Below are 15,816 nucleotides of genomic sequence, written 5' to 3'. Positions count from 1 at the left end.
GGCAAAAGTGAAAGCTTCAAGAATCACATTTATCCTAACTTGATCCCCCCCCCCCCCAACTGACCCACCCTCGTTAATGAGGAATGTGGTTTTACAGTCTAAACAGGAAAACTATGATTCAATCTATAATTTTTTACTGAAGAAATCTCAAAACTTTATCCCACACACTGTCTACATAATGTCAGCCTCTTGATATTTAACAACTCTGAATGATTGGATTTTGATTTGATACATAGATATTTTACCTGATGATATTTATAATTTAAAATTTTAAATCCCTTATTGGGATTAACTGTGATACAATAGAAATCTTAGACCTGTTACAGTCTAACAGTATGATTGCACAGTTATAATTATAATTTAACAATATGATACAGTGTAACAGTATATGTTGAACAACTGTATTCCTTTCTTCCTTTCCCTTCATTCCCCACCCTTCCTACAGGCTGCCCAGACCCTGATCCACTGGGAGTAACAAGAAGACTTACACTGCTTGGGATGAGATGGAACCTACCTTCTCTAATCCTTCCAGCAAGATGGATTAGATTTAGCAAGATGTCTAATGTGTCCTTACTTTTTGTCTTGCCTCTATTTCCTCTAGATCCTAGGTCCTTGCTATCTGTCTTATAGCTGAGTCCTTAGGATTTAGGGGACTTTCTATTTACTCTACAAACTCTCTTTCACGTGTTTCCCCCCCCCCCCCACTTCCAGTTTCTACCCCCTTATTATTAGAATGTGAACTCCTCTAGAATATGGACTGTTGCTTTTTTCCTTGCTTTTTCATTAATCAAATTCTAAGCCTCTAGAGCTCATTTCTAAGGTCTTTTCATGTTCTTAATATTCTGCATTTAATGTTCTAACTTCCTTTCTGGGTCTGATAACTCATATATTTTTTTCTCAGTTCCTTCATAGTTCTAACTATTCTGTGCTCTGTTCAGTTTGAACATTCTGTATTTTATGTTCTTAGACTTATTGCATTCTACATTCTGTATTATAAGGTCCCTTCAGCCTCTAAAACTGGGATTCTAGAATTTTTGAGAACTCCTCTGCTCAGGTGTTAATTCTTTTACACCCTTCAACAACTCTGTTGAAGCTATGCCCTGGAGGTATCTGCAGGTGTTTTGCAGCCTTAATGTCTTCTCCACTAAAACGGTGGACAGACACTGTTTGCCCAAATCACTTTCCCTTTCCTGGAGAAGCCCCAAGGACTAGTATCATTTTGATAGACTTGGTGTGGGCAGGAGCATGAAGATTTTATCTTCACAGAAAGAACATTTCTAGAATCCCCATTTTTTTAACTGTCTGGGGAAAAAAACCAAAAAACTTGTTCCTAGTATTGGTGGTCACTGCATTTCTCTGCCTGGGCCCTGGGGAGGAGGAAGAACTGCTGGCATGACTCTGGAATAGGAGTCTCTAGACTCAATCTACCACATTGCATGCCACAACTGCGAGGCTCTTATTGCTTCTTGACTATTGGCTCCTACTGTTCTAGAGAAAAAAAACACACCTCATTATTTACAACTGCTGCATAGGTTAAAATCCTTTGTCCAAAAACAGTGACTACGGTTTGGAAATTAACTCTTCTTTTTTGGTATTTCCAAAAAATTCCTTTCCATCTGAGACTGACTCTAAAAAAAAGATTGATTAATAGATCATGTCAGCATGGAGTGCCTTGGAACTCTTTCCTATTCAAAACAGGCTCATTCTGTTTAGACTTGAATAGCCTTTAGAGATCATTTTTGTTGAGTAAAAGATCTGGCATACAATAGATACAATTCAATCTATTGTTTAAACAAATTAATTGATTAAATTGTAAGATCCTTGAAGATAGGAATTGTTTTCTTCCTCTTTTTGTATTCCTCACAGCTTAGCATATAGGAGGTGTTCATAATTTTTTTGACAATTCAGTATTGAAAAATGTGAAATATTAGAAGTGACATTCACATGGATTATAATTAATTTCATAAAAAAGTTTAATAAAATCAGTTACGACCAAAAATGTACAATAAAACACAAATAAATCACCTTAGTCAGCGAACACTTGATATTTTCCAAGAGGACAGAGATGCCTTCTAAAGGCCATACCCATAGGAGCGGGTAGGTGGCACAGTGAATAAAGCACCAGCCCTGGAGTCAGAAGTACCTGGGTTCAAATCTGCTCTCAGACACTTAATAATTACCTAGCTGTGTGGCCTTGGGCAAGCCACTTAACCCCATTTGCCTTGCAAAAACTTAAAAAAAAAATAAAGGCCATACCCATTTAGAACATTAGGTCATTTGTAAAATCTCTTGAAGAAGGGACAATAATCAATAAACATTTATTTAACACATACTACTATATAGTAGACATTGAGACTTAAGATTGATCCTTTGATTACACTAGTACAAAGAACTGTTAGGTGAAGACACTCTTCTTTCTGATACAAGCCAACACTTCAGAGACTTTTAATCTTAAAGTTTCCTTATAGCACTGAGATTAAGTGATTTGCCTGGTCATGTAGCAATATAAACCAGAGGGAGATCTTTATTTTTTTTTAATGTAGATTTTTTCAATTTTTATTTAAAGTTTTGAGTTCCAAATTCTATCCCTCATTCTCCTTCCTCCCTGTGAGATGATAAGCAATTATGTGTAGTTTGTACATGTACAATTATTTAAAACATTTCCATAATAATTTTATACAAGACCACCAACTAAAAGAAAAAAATGAAAGTGAAAATACCATCATTAATTCTTTGGCATTATCTTGGATTGTTGTATTATTAAGTGTGAGGAATGTAGGGTGTTGGTCTTCACAGGGTGTGGAGGGGAGCCCTTAGGGAATCCATTACAAAGTGGGAATGTCCCAGCCAATTGAAAGACTGGGAGAGTTTTCCTAATCCCATTCCAGGGATAGCAGACCCCAAACTGGTTCTCAACCAGTCAAGAGTGACCTAGAGGTCTTGACCTAATGCAACTGAGTTTGCATTGAATATTAACCCACACAACCCCTGTGATGATTGGTTCATTAGCATATCATGCATGGTATGATGTGTGTGTGTGGGATCATATTAGGGGTATGTCATGGAATGGGTGGACCTCTTAGATTGTAACTCAAACTCTGAGAGCCTATGAAATCCAAGAGGGAGGGGAAAGAGTTTCTGAAGACTATAAATTACCTGATGTTCCAAGACCAATTTGTGCCTCACTCCGGGTGAGGTGACCCATATCTTGCAAGGTGTATCTTAAAAGGTTTGTGAATAAAATGTACAATTTTCTCTCACTCTAGTAGGTTTTTCTTTTCATTCATTTATAACATTAAGAATAACTAAATAGTTTACTGATCTCTAGTTTCTGTATACAATGTTCACTTGGTTCTGCTTATTTCACTCAGTATCAGTTCATTTAAGTCTTTCCAGGTTTTTTTGAAATCATTCTGCATTTCATTTCTTAGAGCACAAGGATATTTCATTATAATCATATATACCATACCTTGTTTAACTGTTCTCCAATTGATGGTCATCCCTTCAATTTTCAGTTCTTAGCCACCATAAAAAGAGCTGCTAAAGTATTTTTGTACAAATGGATACTTTTCCCTTAAAGAGAGGTCTTTAAATCAGCTCTTTCTAGAATCAAGGTTGACTTTATCTACTAGCCAAACTATCTTTCTCTCAAAAAATAGGAAAGGAAAGAAAAGGAAAGGGAAAAGCCTGTAGCACCCGATAATCCTAGATAGTCTCCTATTGAGGTACGAACCAAGCTGTTCCTGGTTTGGAGACCAGATGAGATTGCCTTGCCAGGGTGATATGGAGGAATGTAGGGGTGTGCATCTATAATTTTAGCTTCTAAGAAGTATGAGACTGCAGAATTGTTTGGACCTAGGAAAGTTATTCAGGTTCTAGTTTTCAATGCAGTTCAGCATTGTTCCTGTGAGACAATTCATATGATACAGCAGAAAGAACTAGAAAAATATTCAATGAATTCAGCATTAATATAGGGAATCCCATGGAATGCTGCACCACTAAGTTTCCTAAAGAGAAATGATCTAGATCACAAATGAAGTAGGCACTGGGGATACAAAGAAAAAAGAATGAAACAATCTCTGTTCTCAAGGAACTTCCATTCTCTCTGGGAGATGACATGGAAACATATAAGTAGATACAGACCAAAGACGAAATATAGTAGTCAAACATAAGAAGATAGGGCTGGAGGGTACCATATAGTTAGAGATATTAGGAAGATTCAATGTAGAAGATGATGCTTTAGTTGAGTCTTGTAGGAAATAAAGGAGTAAGGAGAAAATTCATTCTAGGCATGGAAGACAGCCAGTATAAAGACAGGGAGATGGGATATGAACTGTTGGATACAAGAAACTGCAAAAAAAGGAAAGGAGCTAATCTACAATGAAGTCAAAAAAAGATAGGTTGGGGTCAGGTTATGAAGAACTTTATTTTTTTTTAAAGAGTTTATTTATTTTGAGTTTTATAATTTTTCCCCCATTCTTGCTTACCTCCCCCCACCCCCCAGAAGGCATTGTTAGTTTTTACATTGGTTCCATGTTATACATTGATCTCAGTTGAATGTGATGACAGAGAGATGATATCCTTAATGAAGAAAAATAAAGTATGAGATAGTAAAATTACATAATAATATAAGGCTTTTTTTTTTTCTAATTTGATGGTGATAGTCTTTGGTCTTTGTTCAAAGTCCATAATTCTTTCTCTGAATATGGATGGTATTCTCCATTGCAGATAGCTCAAAATTGTTCCTGCTTGTTGCACTGAAGGGATGAACAAAATGGTGCACCAACTACTTTGAGTTCTCTGACCAGAAAAGAACTTGTTCTCAGCTATAGTGAAAGGATGAAAGATGAAAGACAGGAGCCTCTTTTTGTAGGAACAAAAGACCACTTTATTCAGTATCCTTAACCTCTATATATCTTACCAATGCCCTTGGACAGCACAAACATATCTCGTGAGATAATCAGTGGGAGCCATACATACAAAAAGATCATAAAATTGTTTGCCTAAATTCTTGTCATACTTCCTTATCTTTACAGTTTTGGTATATATTATCCTGTTATCTCAGGATGGCTTCCTGGGCAAACACAAAAGTAGGAGAATGAAGACATCCTGAGATACTGAGCCAGCAGTATTGCAAAAACAACAGAGGGGCAAGAGGATCTTGGAGACCTTTGTCCTTGTTATCTCACAGCTGTGATCCTCAAGGATCACCAACACATCAGGGTTGATCATCACTTCCATGTTGCTGTTAGTGTGTACAGTGTTTTTCTGGTTCTGCTCATCTCACTCAGCATCAGTTCATGCAAATCTTTCCAGGCTTCCCTGAATTCCCATCCCTCCTGGTTTCTAATAGAACAATGACATACATATACCACAGTTTGTTAAGCCATTCCCCAATTGAAGGACTTTCACTCAATTTCCAATTTTTTGCAACCACAAACAGGGCTGCTATAAATATTTTTGTACAAGTGATGTTTTTACCCTTTTTTTAAATCATCTCTTCAAGGTATAGACTCAGTAGTGGTATTGCTGGGTCAAAGGTATGCACAATTTTTGTTGCCCTTTGGGCATAATCCCAAATTGCTTTCCACAAAGGTTGGATGAGTTCATGGCTCCAACAATGTATTAGTGTCCCAGATTTCCCACATCCCTTCCAACATTAATCATTGTCCTTTCTGGTCATTATTTACCAGTCTGAGAGGTGTGAGGTGGTATCTCAGAGATGCTTTAATTTGCATTTCTCTAATAAGTAATGATTTAGAGCAATTTTTCATATGACTATGGATCACTTTGATCTCCTCATCCGTAAATTGCCTTTGCATATCCTTTGACCACTTGTCAATTGGTGAATGGCTTGTTTTTTTTTAAACTTGACTCAGTTCTCTGTATATTTTAGAAATGAGTCCTTTGTCAGAAATACTAGTTGCAAAAATTGTTTTCCAATTTACTATATTTCTTTTGATCTTGGTTACGGTGGGTTTTGTTTGTGCAAAAGCTTTTTAATTTAATGTAATCAAAATTATCTAGTTTGTTTTGAATGATGTTTTCCATCTCTTCCTTGGTCATAAACTGTTTCCCTTTCCATAGATCTGACAGGTAAACTACTCCTTGATCTTCTAGTTTGCTTATGATATTGTTTTATATGTCTAAATCCTGTATCCATTTGGATCTTATCTTGATATAGGGTATGAGGTATTGGTCTAATCTAGGTTTCTTCCATGCTAACTTCCAATTTTCCCAACAGTTTTTATTGAAGAGAGATTTTTTATCCCTATAGCTGGACTCTTTGGGTTTATCAAACAGGAGATTACTATAATCATTTCCTGCTATTGCACCTAGTCTATTCTACTGATCCACCACTCTATTTCTTAGCCAATGCCAGACAGTTTTGAGGACTGATGCTTTAGTATAATTTTAGATCTGGTAAGGCTAAGCCACTTTCTTTTGTAATTTTTTTCATTGAATCCCTGGAAATTCTTGACTTTTCATTTCTCCATATGAATTTACTTACAACTTTTTCTAACTCATTAAAGTAATTTTTTGGAATTTTGATTGGTAGGGCACTAAACAAGTAGTTTAGTTTTGGTAGAATTGTCATTTCTATTATATTAGCTCTCCCTATCCATGAACACTTGATGTTTGTCCAGGTATTTAAATCTGATTTTATTTGTGTGAGAAGTGTTTTGTAATTGTTTTCAAAAAGTTTTTGAGTCTGCCTTGGCAGGTAGACTCCCAGGTATCTTATTTTGTCTGAGGTTACCTTGAATGGGATTTCTCTTTCTGGCTCTTTCTGCTGAATCATATGAAGAGCTTTAAAGGCAAAACAGAGTAAGCACTCATTAAGTGTGCTTAGAGGTTTAAAAATTTTATTCTATTTGGTCCTCCAACAATCCTGGGGATAGATACTATTAGTATTTCCATTTTTTAAATTGAGGAAACAAAGATAAATGAGGTTAAGTGACTTGTCCAGAGTCACCTGGTAGAGGCAGGTTTTGAACTCAGGTCCACTGCTCTATCCATTGTGTCACCTATTTGCCTCTCTTAGGAAGAGGGAGGGACTGTGTATGATGTGGTCAGCCTTGAACTCAAGGAAAATCACTTTGGCAGCTTGGTGTAGAACATGTTGGAGAGGGGAGAGACCTGGAGACTACTGCAATTTTTCATTTGAGAAGTAATGAGGGCATGGGCTTTGATGGTGGCTATATGAGTAGTGTAGAGTCAGATATGTGAAATCTTACAATCTAGAAATGATGAAATTTGACAATTTTTTGGTTGCATAGGAGGAAGGAAAATGAGAATGATGTCAAAGGTGTGAACCTTGGTAATTGGAAGGACAGTGGTGCCCTTGACAGAAACAGGGAAGTTTGGAAGATGGATATGGAAGTATGTGTGTGAAAGATAATGAATTCAGTTTCAGGTTCAACATTCAGTCACTTAATGAAAGCAATACATTTACAATGAAAGCACTTACAAAAGTAAATCATTACTACTACAGAAATAGAAGTTAGTATTTTCATTATTATTATTGTTAGGATGCATAGAGAAAACCATTTAGCTTATAATCAAGCTTGTAGTGTGACTAGAAGAGGACAGACTCTATGAGTTAAGTCAGAAGAGAGGATCATCATCATGAATTGAAGTAGTCTGGGAAGGCTCTGAGGAGGTACGGCCTGAACTGAACTTTGGAAGATAGATAATTCAGCTCAACAAACAATTATTAGACACTGAAGATTTGTTAGGCTCCATGCTTAGCCCTGGGGATGCAAACATACACAAAAAAAGTAAAAATTCTACTCTTGAGGTTGCATTTTTTCTGTGGGGGATTCAGTTGGCACACAGAAGTAACCAGCCCACCTGATGGGGGAAATATGGTAGACAAAGGTGCAGAGGGCAGAAGTAATTGCAATATGGAGGCGACTGAAATAGAGGGTGCTTGCTGGAAAGGAGGAAGAAGATAAGGTGGCAGATCAAGGGTAGGGTCAGTTTGTGTAAGGCCTTAAAAGCTAGACTGGGGAATTCTGACTTGATAAAGTCATGTTTTAGGAAGATGAATCTAATTCTGATGCTTTGCTGTGCCTTCTTGAAGGCTGTTTGCTGACCACAAGGTGGAGAGGGTCTATTAAATATGTGCTAAGTTCCCTTACTATCAGAGAGTCCTATCACCAAAAGTTTAACAGATGTGTTTGGTGGTGATGGTGGTGGAGGAGGTGATTGTTGTTTTTGTCTTATCAATCTGCAAAAATCACAAATATACTGAAGTTTTGATGTGTCTCCTTGGTCTTACTGGTTATGCCAGTGGAGTGCATGTCCCGGAAAGTTTTACCAAGCAGGCAAATGCTTTGAGTACTGGTCCACTAGTGGCTGTTGGTCTTTTGTCCCAGAATTTGCCTAGCTAAGCGCAGAACCTATCACCACAGGAATGGCTTTCAGGAGACAGTAGAGAGTCAAGAAGACGCTCTCTCCATTAAGGTAAGATATAGTAGGGATATGGGTAAGTGTCTGTGAAATCACTGATCTTTGAAAGAACCCTAGGATTCTATGAAGTGGAGACCAAGGGCTCTAGCTGAACTCCCCCCACCCCAAGATCTCAAGCCCTCTTCTATATGGGAAGTGATAGATAGCAAGTGGAGGGGGTAAAGCAAGTAAGAGATTAGGATCTGAGCCCAAGTTCTTGGTGAGTCCAGTGGAGTAGGAGGATGGCTACCACCTAGGCATGGAGGAAATGAAAGAGATGGGCACATTCCAACTTCTCTGACTCTCCAAGGCTCTGGGCACCAGCTCTTGAGCTTATTGACTCTTCAGGTCAAAGACTCTTCAATACAAAATCCTTTCCCACTATTGCAGATACAGCAACTTTCGGAGAGTGCTCTGGACCTCAGGGTTCACCTTCCTGAGCTTGCCTCCTTCCAGCAATTCAGCATCAGCCATGATCCGGGTCACCTGTATGGATAGTCTTATTGTACCTTGTGTCCCAACATACACTCTGATTCAGTGACATTGACCTCCTGACTGTGTCTCAGTTCTGGCATTTTTTTCTGGTTATCCTCCTTGCCTGGAACCCCTCTCCCTCTTCTACTCCAATGATTGACCTTCCTGGTTTCTTCTAAGAATAGAGTAACATCCTACCTTTTACTGGAAGCCTTCCCTAACTCCTCTTAATTCCTTTGCCTTCTTTTAAAAATCAATTCCTATTTATTCTGTCTTCATCTTGCTGTGTAGATATTTATTTGTCTCCATTAGATTACAAATTCCTTGAGGGCAAGGGATGTCTTTTGCCCCTTTTGTATCCCCCAGGGTTTAATTGGATACTTTTGGAATATCTGGAGAGGTTGGGGCCAGAGGGGAGGGATGCTGGAAGGAGAGGTGAGGATTGAGGACAAGGAAGGATTCTTCTAAGGATGGGAGCTAACTGGGAGAGCAATGGATTAATGGGATTTAAAGCTGGACTCATATCTCCATTTTATAGATGAATAAATGAAGTGACTTGCCTAAGTTCACATAGCTAGGGATTACACAATTGAAGTCTGAGCTTCAGATCTAGTGTTTTCTTGTTTCTTTTTTCTTCTTTCAGCTCTCTTCAGTATTCCATTTTTTTTGTCATGTTCCCTAACCTCAGAGGGGGCAGGATTTCTGGTTTGAAAGGCTAAAATCTCAAAGGAAAGGAATTATAGGTTGGAGGGCTTAGGAACTGATCAGCTCCTCAGTCTCTCACCTCAGTTAGGAGATCCAAGATATGGCCCTTCATATTTGTGAACACGTCCGTCAAAGTCTGGATGAAAAATGAACCATCCTCCTCATGTCGGTAGGCAATGTATCCTGGGAAACCCAGGAAGATAATTAGTATTATGTAAGGACCAGCCCAAGAGGGGAGGTTGTATGAGGGAGGTTGTATTGGATCTCAGAGGGAAATATAGGGGAAACCATGGAGTCATCCCTTGTTTGGCAGGGATTATGGGAAGGAAGCCAGGGAGACTTAGGAGAATTATGAAATAGAAATGGGGAAGTCCATGAATAGGAAAGGTAGAGAAAGGACATCAGGGAGCAGATGATGAGCCCCTACCTTCCACAGTGGCAAAGACATGCAGGATGTCAGTGAAGGTTGGGAGCTTGGGAAGCTGTTCATTTGACAAGAGGACAGTTTCTCCGCTCTTTTCTGGTGTCTCTGCTGGCGGAACCACCTCACCAGTATCTGTCCGATCTAAAAGGTAGAGGCAAGATTTTCAGGAAGAAGTCTCACAGGGTGAGAAGTAGGAGGAGAATAGCTCAGTCCTAATAGGGCTCAATTACCTAAGACCAGGGAAAGTAGGATGTAGGAACAAATTCTGGGCTTTGGATTGTGTTGGGTCAAGGTGGTAGGACTATGAGTTCTCTGTGTCCTAGGATTAGGTCTTGATTGGGTTCTGAGCTCAACAATTTGTGAGATCCCTGTGGTTATGGAGCTAGGCTCTGGGCTATGGGCACTGGAATCTTTAGGGTCTGGTCCTGGGTGGGCTCTGTTGAGCTCTTTGCTATGTTAGACCCTAAACTCTGTGCTCTGGGCTTCAAGCTGGACTGGGCAAGTTAGAGAGATCCTGCCTCCTCCTCTTCCTCCTCTTCTTCTACTTCCTTTTTTCTTCCCCCTTCTAGCTTTCTCTTCTTTTTCCCCTTCTCCCCTTTCTTCTCCTCCTCCTCCTCTCTTTCTCCTCCTTTTCCCCTTCCTCTGTTTACCTCCTCTGCAGGCTTGTACTATGAACACCTTAGGTTTGCCCCTAAGGGCCGGGGAGTTCTTGTTAGTGAGCATAGAAAAGAGTTCCTCCAACTTAATGGTTTGACCATCGACTCCCAGCAGTATGCCTTCCTCGCCATGGGCCATGAGCACCACAAAGCAGCAGCTCACTGGCTCTTCCATCTGCTCCAAGTCATCTCTGAACTTCTCCAGCTCCTCCCAGAAACCCTGTCCAGGAGATATTCAAGTCCAGGAATCTTGGCTGAGCCAGACCCAAAGTTTCAAGGGGATATGCAATGATCTGAGAAGGGAGAAGAAGAACAGAGGAACCCTCCCCCTTTCCCCTTTGGCCCGACCCATACCTCACCAGAACCTGGGGGGGAGGGGACTGGACAATGGGGCTATACCTTAGCTGGAAGGTTCCTCCTCACTGTGCTCCTAAAGCCTAGGGCCTTGTACATCTGCTCCAGGGCCTGCACATCAGTTTCCGATCCTGCTCGGTTCTTGGTGTTACACAGGGTCAGAGCCAGACGGGCATGTGACATGTCATAAGCATCCTAGGGCCCAGAACAGGTCATGGGTCAGGAGCACACTGGATCCAGGGACCTTTGTCCCCTTGCCAACTTAAAGATTTTACTTCATCCCTTTCCCCATCCTCAGTGGGATCATTCCCATCTGTACCTCCCCCCACCCCCAATTCCCTCACCCCACCTCCACCTCTACCTCATTGGATGAGCCATAACTTGTCCCTTCTTGAGCCTGTGTAAACACACCTGATCTGTGGATTGTTCCGTTTCTGAATCTGTAGACTGCTGGGGCTCTGAGCTCATGTTTCCTCTCTCTTGTTCTAAGGCTCAGGGCCTTCAATTGGATCCTAAGGGATGGTATGTGTTGTGGGAAGTGGAGGTGGAGCTGGTGCAGAGGAATCAGATGGAGGCTCTCCTGGGGAGGGATACAGGGACAGGAAATGTTTCCCACTGCATTCATCAGGGGAGGTAGAGTTGAAGGATCCCAAAGTCAGGTGATACCCCTCCCCTCTTCTGAGGAGAGATCATGCATAGTATAATGGAAAGGGTACAGGGCTTGGAGTCAAGAGACCCAGATTAGAGCCTCATCAATGCCAGATCCTGCCCATGTGTGACCTTCATCACCCTCCCACTATTCATTTATTTATACATTACTACATTATACATTACTTGTTGTAAAAGTAAACATAATCCTCCCTCTCCCCACAATAATAGAGAAACTTCATGAAAAATAAAGTGAGAGAAAAAGGAAAAAAATTGTACTTTAGTTGACCTTCATTTTTCTGGGCTTCAGTTCCCTCATCTGTTAAAAAAAGGGGGAATAGATGATTTCTCATATTCCTTCCAATCTGATACTGACTCCATGATCTCTTCTTCCATATTAGAGAGGAAAATGTCTGATGAGTGACAGATTGTTTTGTCCACTCTGGACAACTGGTAGGTGCTAAGCAATGGGGATGCAAAGAGAGGCAAACTGCAATCCCTTCCCTAAAGGAGTTCCAATTCTTTTTTTTTTGGTTTTTGCAAGGCAAAGGGGTTAAGTGGCTTGCCCACGGCCACACAGCTAGGTAAGTATTAAGTGTCTGAGGTCAGATTTGAACTCAGGTACTCCTGACTCCAGGGCCAGTGCTTTACCCACTGCACCACCTAGCTGCCTCAAGGAGCTCCAGTTCTAATGGGGGAAATTACATGCAAACAAGTATGTACATACAAGTGTGGGCATGGAAGGCAATATCAGAAGAAAGGCACTAATCCTGAGGGGAGAGGAAGAATTATTGAAGGCTCCTTATAAAAGATGGGGTTTGAGTCGAATCTTGAAGGAACCCAGGAAAGCAGGTAGAGGGGGGGAGACTTTAGAGTTAATGTAATCTCTGTCCTCTTTACAGACAGGAAAATTGAGGTCCAGAGAGGAGAAAGTAACTTGCCCAAGGTTATATAAGTAGGAAGTAGTAGCTAAACTGAGGTTCTTTGACACCCTAGCTTTTGTGCTCTTCCTAAGGTGTCTTTCTGGGTTCTAGGAAATTCCTTAAAAGGGTAGTAGTAGGCAAGATGGCAAAACCTTTAGGTGAGATTCTAGAAGCTGCAAATGATTATGATGAAGAAAAGGGGGAAGCATCTAAAGAGAGAGGGAACCGAGATTTCTTTTTTTCCTTTTTGGTTTTTGCAAGGCAATGGGGTTTAGTGGCTTGCCCAAGGTCACACAACTAGGTAATTATTAAGTGTCTGAGGCCAGATATGAACTCAGGTACTCCTGACTCCAGAGCTGGTGCTCTATGTACTGCGCCACCTAGCTGCTCTGGAACTGAGATTTCTAAAGGACACATTTTAAGAAATAAAAACAATGGCAGACAAAAGGATGAATCAATCAACCAGCACTTATTAAAGTGACAAGCACCTATTAAAAGCCATCATAGGCAGGGTCCTAAACCAGGCAATGGAGATAAAAAGACAAGACTCTGTTTTCAAGGCACATAAATTCTAGGGAGTGGTGAGGAAAGTCTGCAACACTATATAAGGGTGTGCAAAATAAATACAATTTTTGGAAGCAAGGGCACTAGTAGCTGCAGGAAGGTCAGGGCAGAGATTAGTAATGACTATCTCTAGATGATGGTGCTTAGGATAAGTTTCAAAGGAAATAGCATTCTCAGAAGGAGCACCTGTCAAAATGAATTTCATAAAATGCAGATCTGATCAGGGCACTACTCCCCCCAAATTCTTTTGGTTTTTAAAACCCTTCACAATTGGTCCCCTTCCTACCTTTTCAGTAACAATGATCTTATTGCTTTTTAACTCAGTCCTAATATCTCTTCTCTGGACTATCCCTCTGACTTAGAATGCCCATCTTCCCCCCCCCCCCTTTCATCTAGCTTTCCTGGCTTTCTTCAAGACTCAGCTGAAATCTGGGCATCTTTAGCAGACCATATCTCCACCCTGTTTGCTTTACTGCATCTCTATATTTTATATGGACAGTGTCTCCCTCATGAGAATGAGAGCTCCTTGTGGACAGGGACCATGTTTATGACTGGCTTTGTCCATCTTGTCTGAAACATTGAAAATGTTTAACTTTCAGCTTGACCAGTTGAATGACCGAGAATGAGGGGAGGGAACATTTGGACTTCAGGACAATTGAGACAAAGACACAGGGGAAGCAGATAGAGGGTTGCTCATGTGAAAATTAGGAAGAAGGCCAGTTTAATGACCTCAGAGAGCTTGTAGAGTGCAGGAATGTAAAATAAGGCTAAAAAATATAAGGACAAAAGATACAAAAGAGATGCATGGTCTTGTAAGAATGTTGGGAATGCTAAAACTTCAAGTGAACAGAGACCATGAATACTGAGGACAAGGAAAAAGTAGCTTTAAAAGATATTTTGAAGTATTTACCAGAATGTTTGCCATCATGGGGAGGGGGGAGGGAAGGGAGGGTGGCATAAAAATGTGAAACTCATAAACTTAAAAATGATGAATGTTGTATGTAATTGGAAAAATATAACATTTCAATAAAAAAGATATGTTGGGGGGCAAGGTAAGGATGGGACAGTCAGAAGAGCATCTTTGGGGTTCAGAGTCATATCCACTCACTTCTGCTTCCTCCAGGTCACCAACATAGCCTCAGCTTCCTCAGCCTCAGGGGACATTTGTTGTCCTTCAAATGACCACTATAGCATTGGTACATGCTATCATTCTACTTTCAGTCCATTGTCACATCCTCCCCATTGCATCTTTGACCTGACAATACAATCTGTCACTTGCCCTAGGAAGCTTCCCAGACTCTTCAGGTTCAGACCCCTGAACTATCTGGACCATCTGAATCCCCAGAGCACTCTTTGAATCTCCAGTACACATCATCTCAGTCAATTTTGCATTGTATGATAGCTCTGTGTAAAGGAGAGACTATGCCTCTTATTCCTCTTAGTCTCCTAGAGGACCTAACACAGGACCCTGACCAGAGGAGGATGTCAGTGAGTACATACTTTTTGAATTAATGAGTGAATGAATGTCTTGCTCTGACCTTGATTTAATCCTGTCAGAGAATGAAGCTGTTCCTGTAGGGATTAAGGGAGAGAGAGAGAGAGAGAGAGAGAGAGAGAGAGAGAGAGAGAGAGAGAGGAAAGAAGAGAAGAGAAGAGAAGAGAAGAGAAGAGAAGAGAAGAGAGGAGAGGAGAGGAGAGGAGAGGAGAGGAGAGGAGAGGAGAGGAGAGAGAGAGAGAGCGAAAGCAAGAGGAGAGATGAAAAATAGAGGAAGAAAGAAAAGAGGGAAAAGAAGAGATGAGATGAGATAGATGGTGAAGGCAATAAGAGAAATGAAGGGACAGAGGACAGGATGAATAGGACAAGATGAGGAGGAGAGGACAGAAGGAGGAAGTATAGTGAAGGGAAGAGGCAGAGAAAGAAGGAAAGGGAGAAAGAGGGATGGGATGGAGAGGGAGAAGAGGAATAAGAAAGAAGAGAGAAAGATAGGGGGAGGAGTATGGGCTAGATGAGAAGTGAGAGAGAAGGAAATATTGTTGGTGAGAGGTCACTGGGGCTAATCCCTGGGAGCCAGGATTTGGGTAAATCCCAGTGTGGAGGGCAGGGCTTACCCACTCTGAAAGCAGCAATCCCACAGCAGAAGGGTCAGGAGGATGACTTCTTGGAGAAGGAGGAAGGAGGGTTCAGTCCTTGTCCTGAACCCAGGTTTTCAGCATTGGGGATGGTTCAGATCACAGGTGCATCAGCAAACTCCTTCCCTTCCCTTTTGGCCACACTGGGCAGAGGAAATGTGCTGTATGTGGGGAAGAGAGAGCTCCCTTTTTGTCAGGCTAGCTGTCACCTTGACTGCCAGTGACTTGAATGATCTTCCTGACTTCCTTTTGTATTGGTGTATAGAAAAGGAAACTCCCTTCCTGCAGACCTGGGTGAGGAAATTTGGCCAAACATCAAGGCATGCCTATCCTTGACACCACCCAAGCAAGGCTCATCTAGGAGCTACTGCCTTCAGGGAGATGAGCAACACTAGGAACACCAAGGCCAAGATTTTGCACCTCAACAATCCATAGACAACCTTCTCAAGTTGTCTTCTCACCCCTTCTTGATCTTCCTCACTTC

The 15,816-nt window shown here is 41.0% G+C and overlaps 1 protein-coding gene across 1 annotated transcript; it reads right to left on the bottom strand.

The window, feature by feature from the left end:
- Positions 1–4,911: 4,911 nt before the first annotated feature.
- On the bottom strand, positions 4,912–15,551 carry CASP14 (caspase 14). The gene is made up of 7 exons (XM_074204272.1): positions 15,312–15,551; positions 11,479–11,647; positions 11,113–11,262; positions 10,708–10,933; positions 10,061–10,198; positions 9,713–9,816; positions 4,912–8,940 (listed from the first exon to the last, which is right to left on the bottom strand). Exons 2-7 carry the CDS (start codon positions 11,533–11,535, stop codon positions 8,836–8,838), a joined length of 780 nt encoding a protein of 259 aa, XP_074060373.1. The 5' UTR covers positions 11,536–11,647; positions 15,312–15,551; the 3' UTR covers positions 4,912–8,835.
- Positions 15,552–15,816: the final 265 nt, after the last annotated feature.

The sequence above is a fragment of the Macrotis lagotis genome, chromosome X (assembly GCF_037893015.1).
Source record: "Macrotis lagotis isolate mMagLag1 chromosome X, bilby.v1.9.chrom.fasta, whole genome shotgun sequence".
In the NCBI taxonomy this organism is placed as follows: domain Eukaryota; kingdom Metazoa; phylum Chordata; class Mammalia; order Peramelemorphia; family Peramelidae; genus Macrotis; species Macrotis lagotis.
The sequence above is the reverse complement of the archived record's forward strand: the minus strand, read 5'-3'. Positions and strand labels throughout refer to the sequence as shown.

Excerpts from the sequence above, each read along its gene's own strand:
- CASP14 (XM_074204272.1), bottom strand. The coding sequence starts at position 11,535 with ATGAGCTCAGAGCCCCAGCAGTCTACAGATTCAGAAACGGAACAATCC. Across the intron at positions 10,934-11,112 it reads GGAGGAACCTTCCAGCTAAG|GGTTTCTGGGAGGAGCTGGA; the intron begins GTATAGCCCCAT and ends TCTCCTGGACAG. Across the intron at positions 8,941-9,712 it reads TCTTGGATCTCCTAACTGAG|GTGACCCGGATCATGGCTGA; the intron begins GTGAGAGACTGA and ends CTATCCATACAG.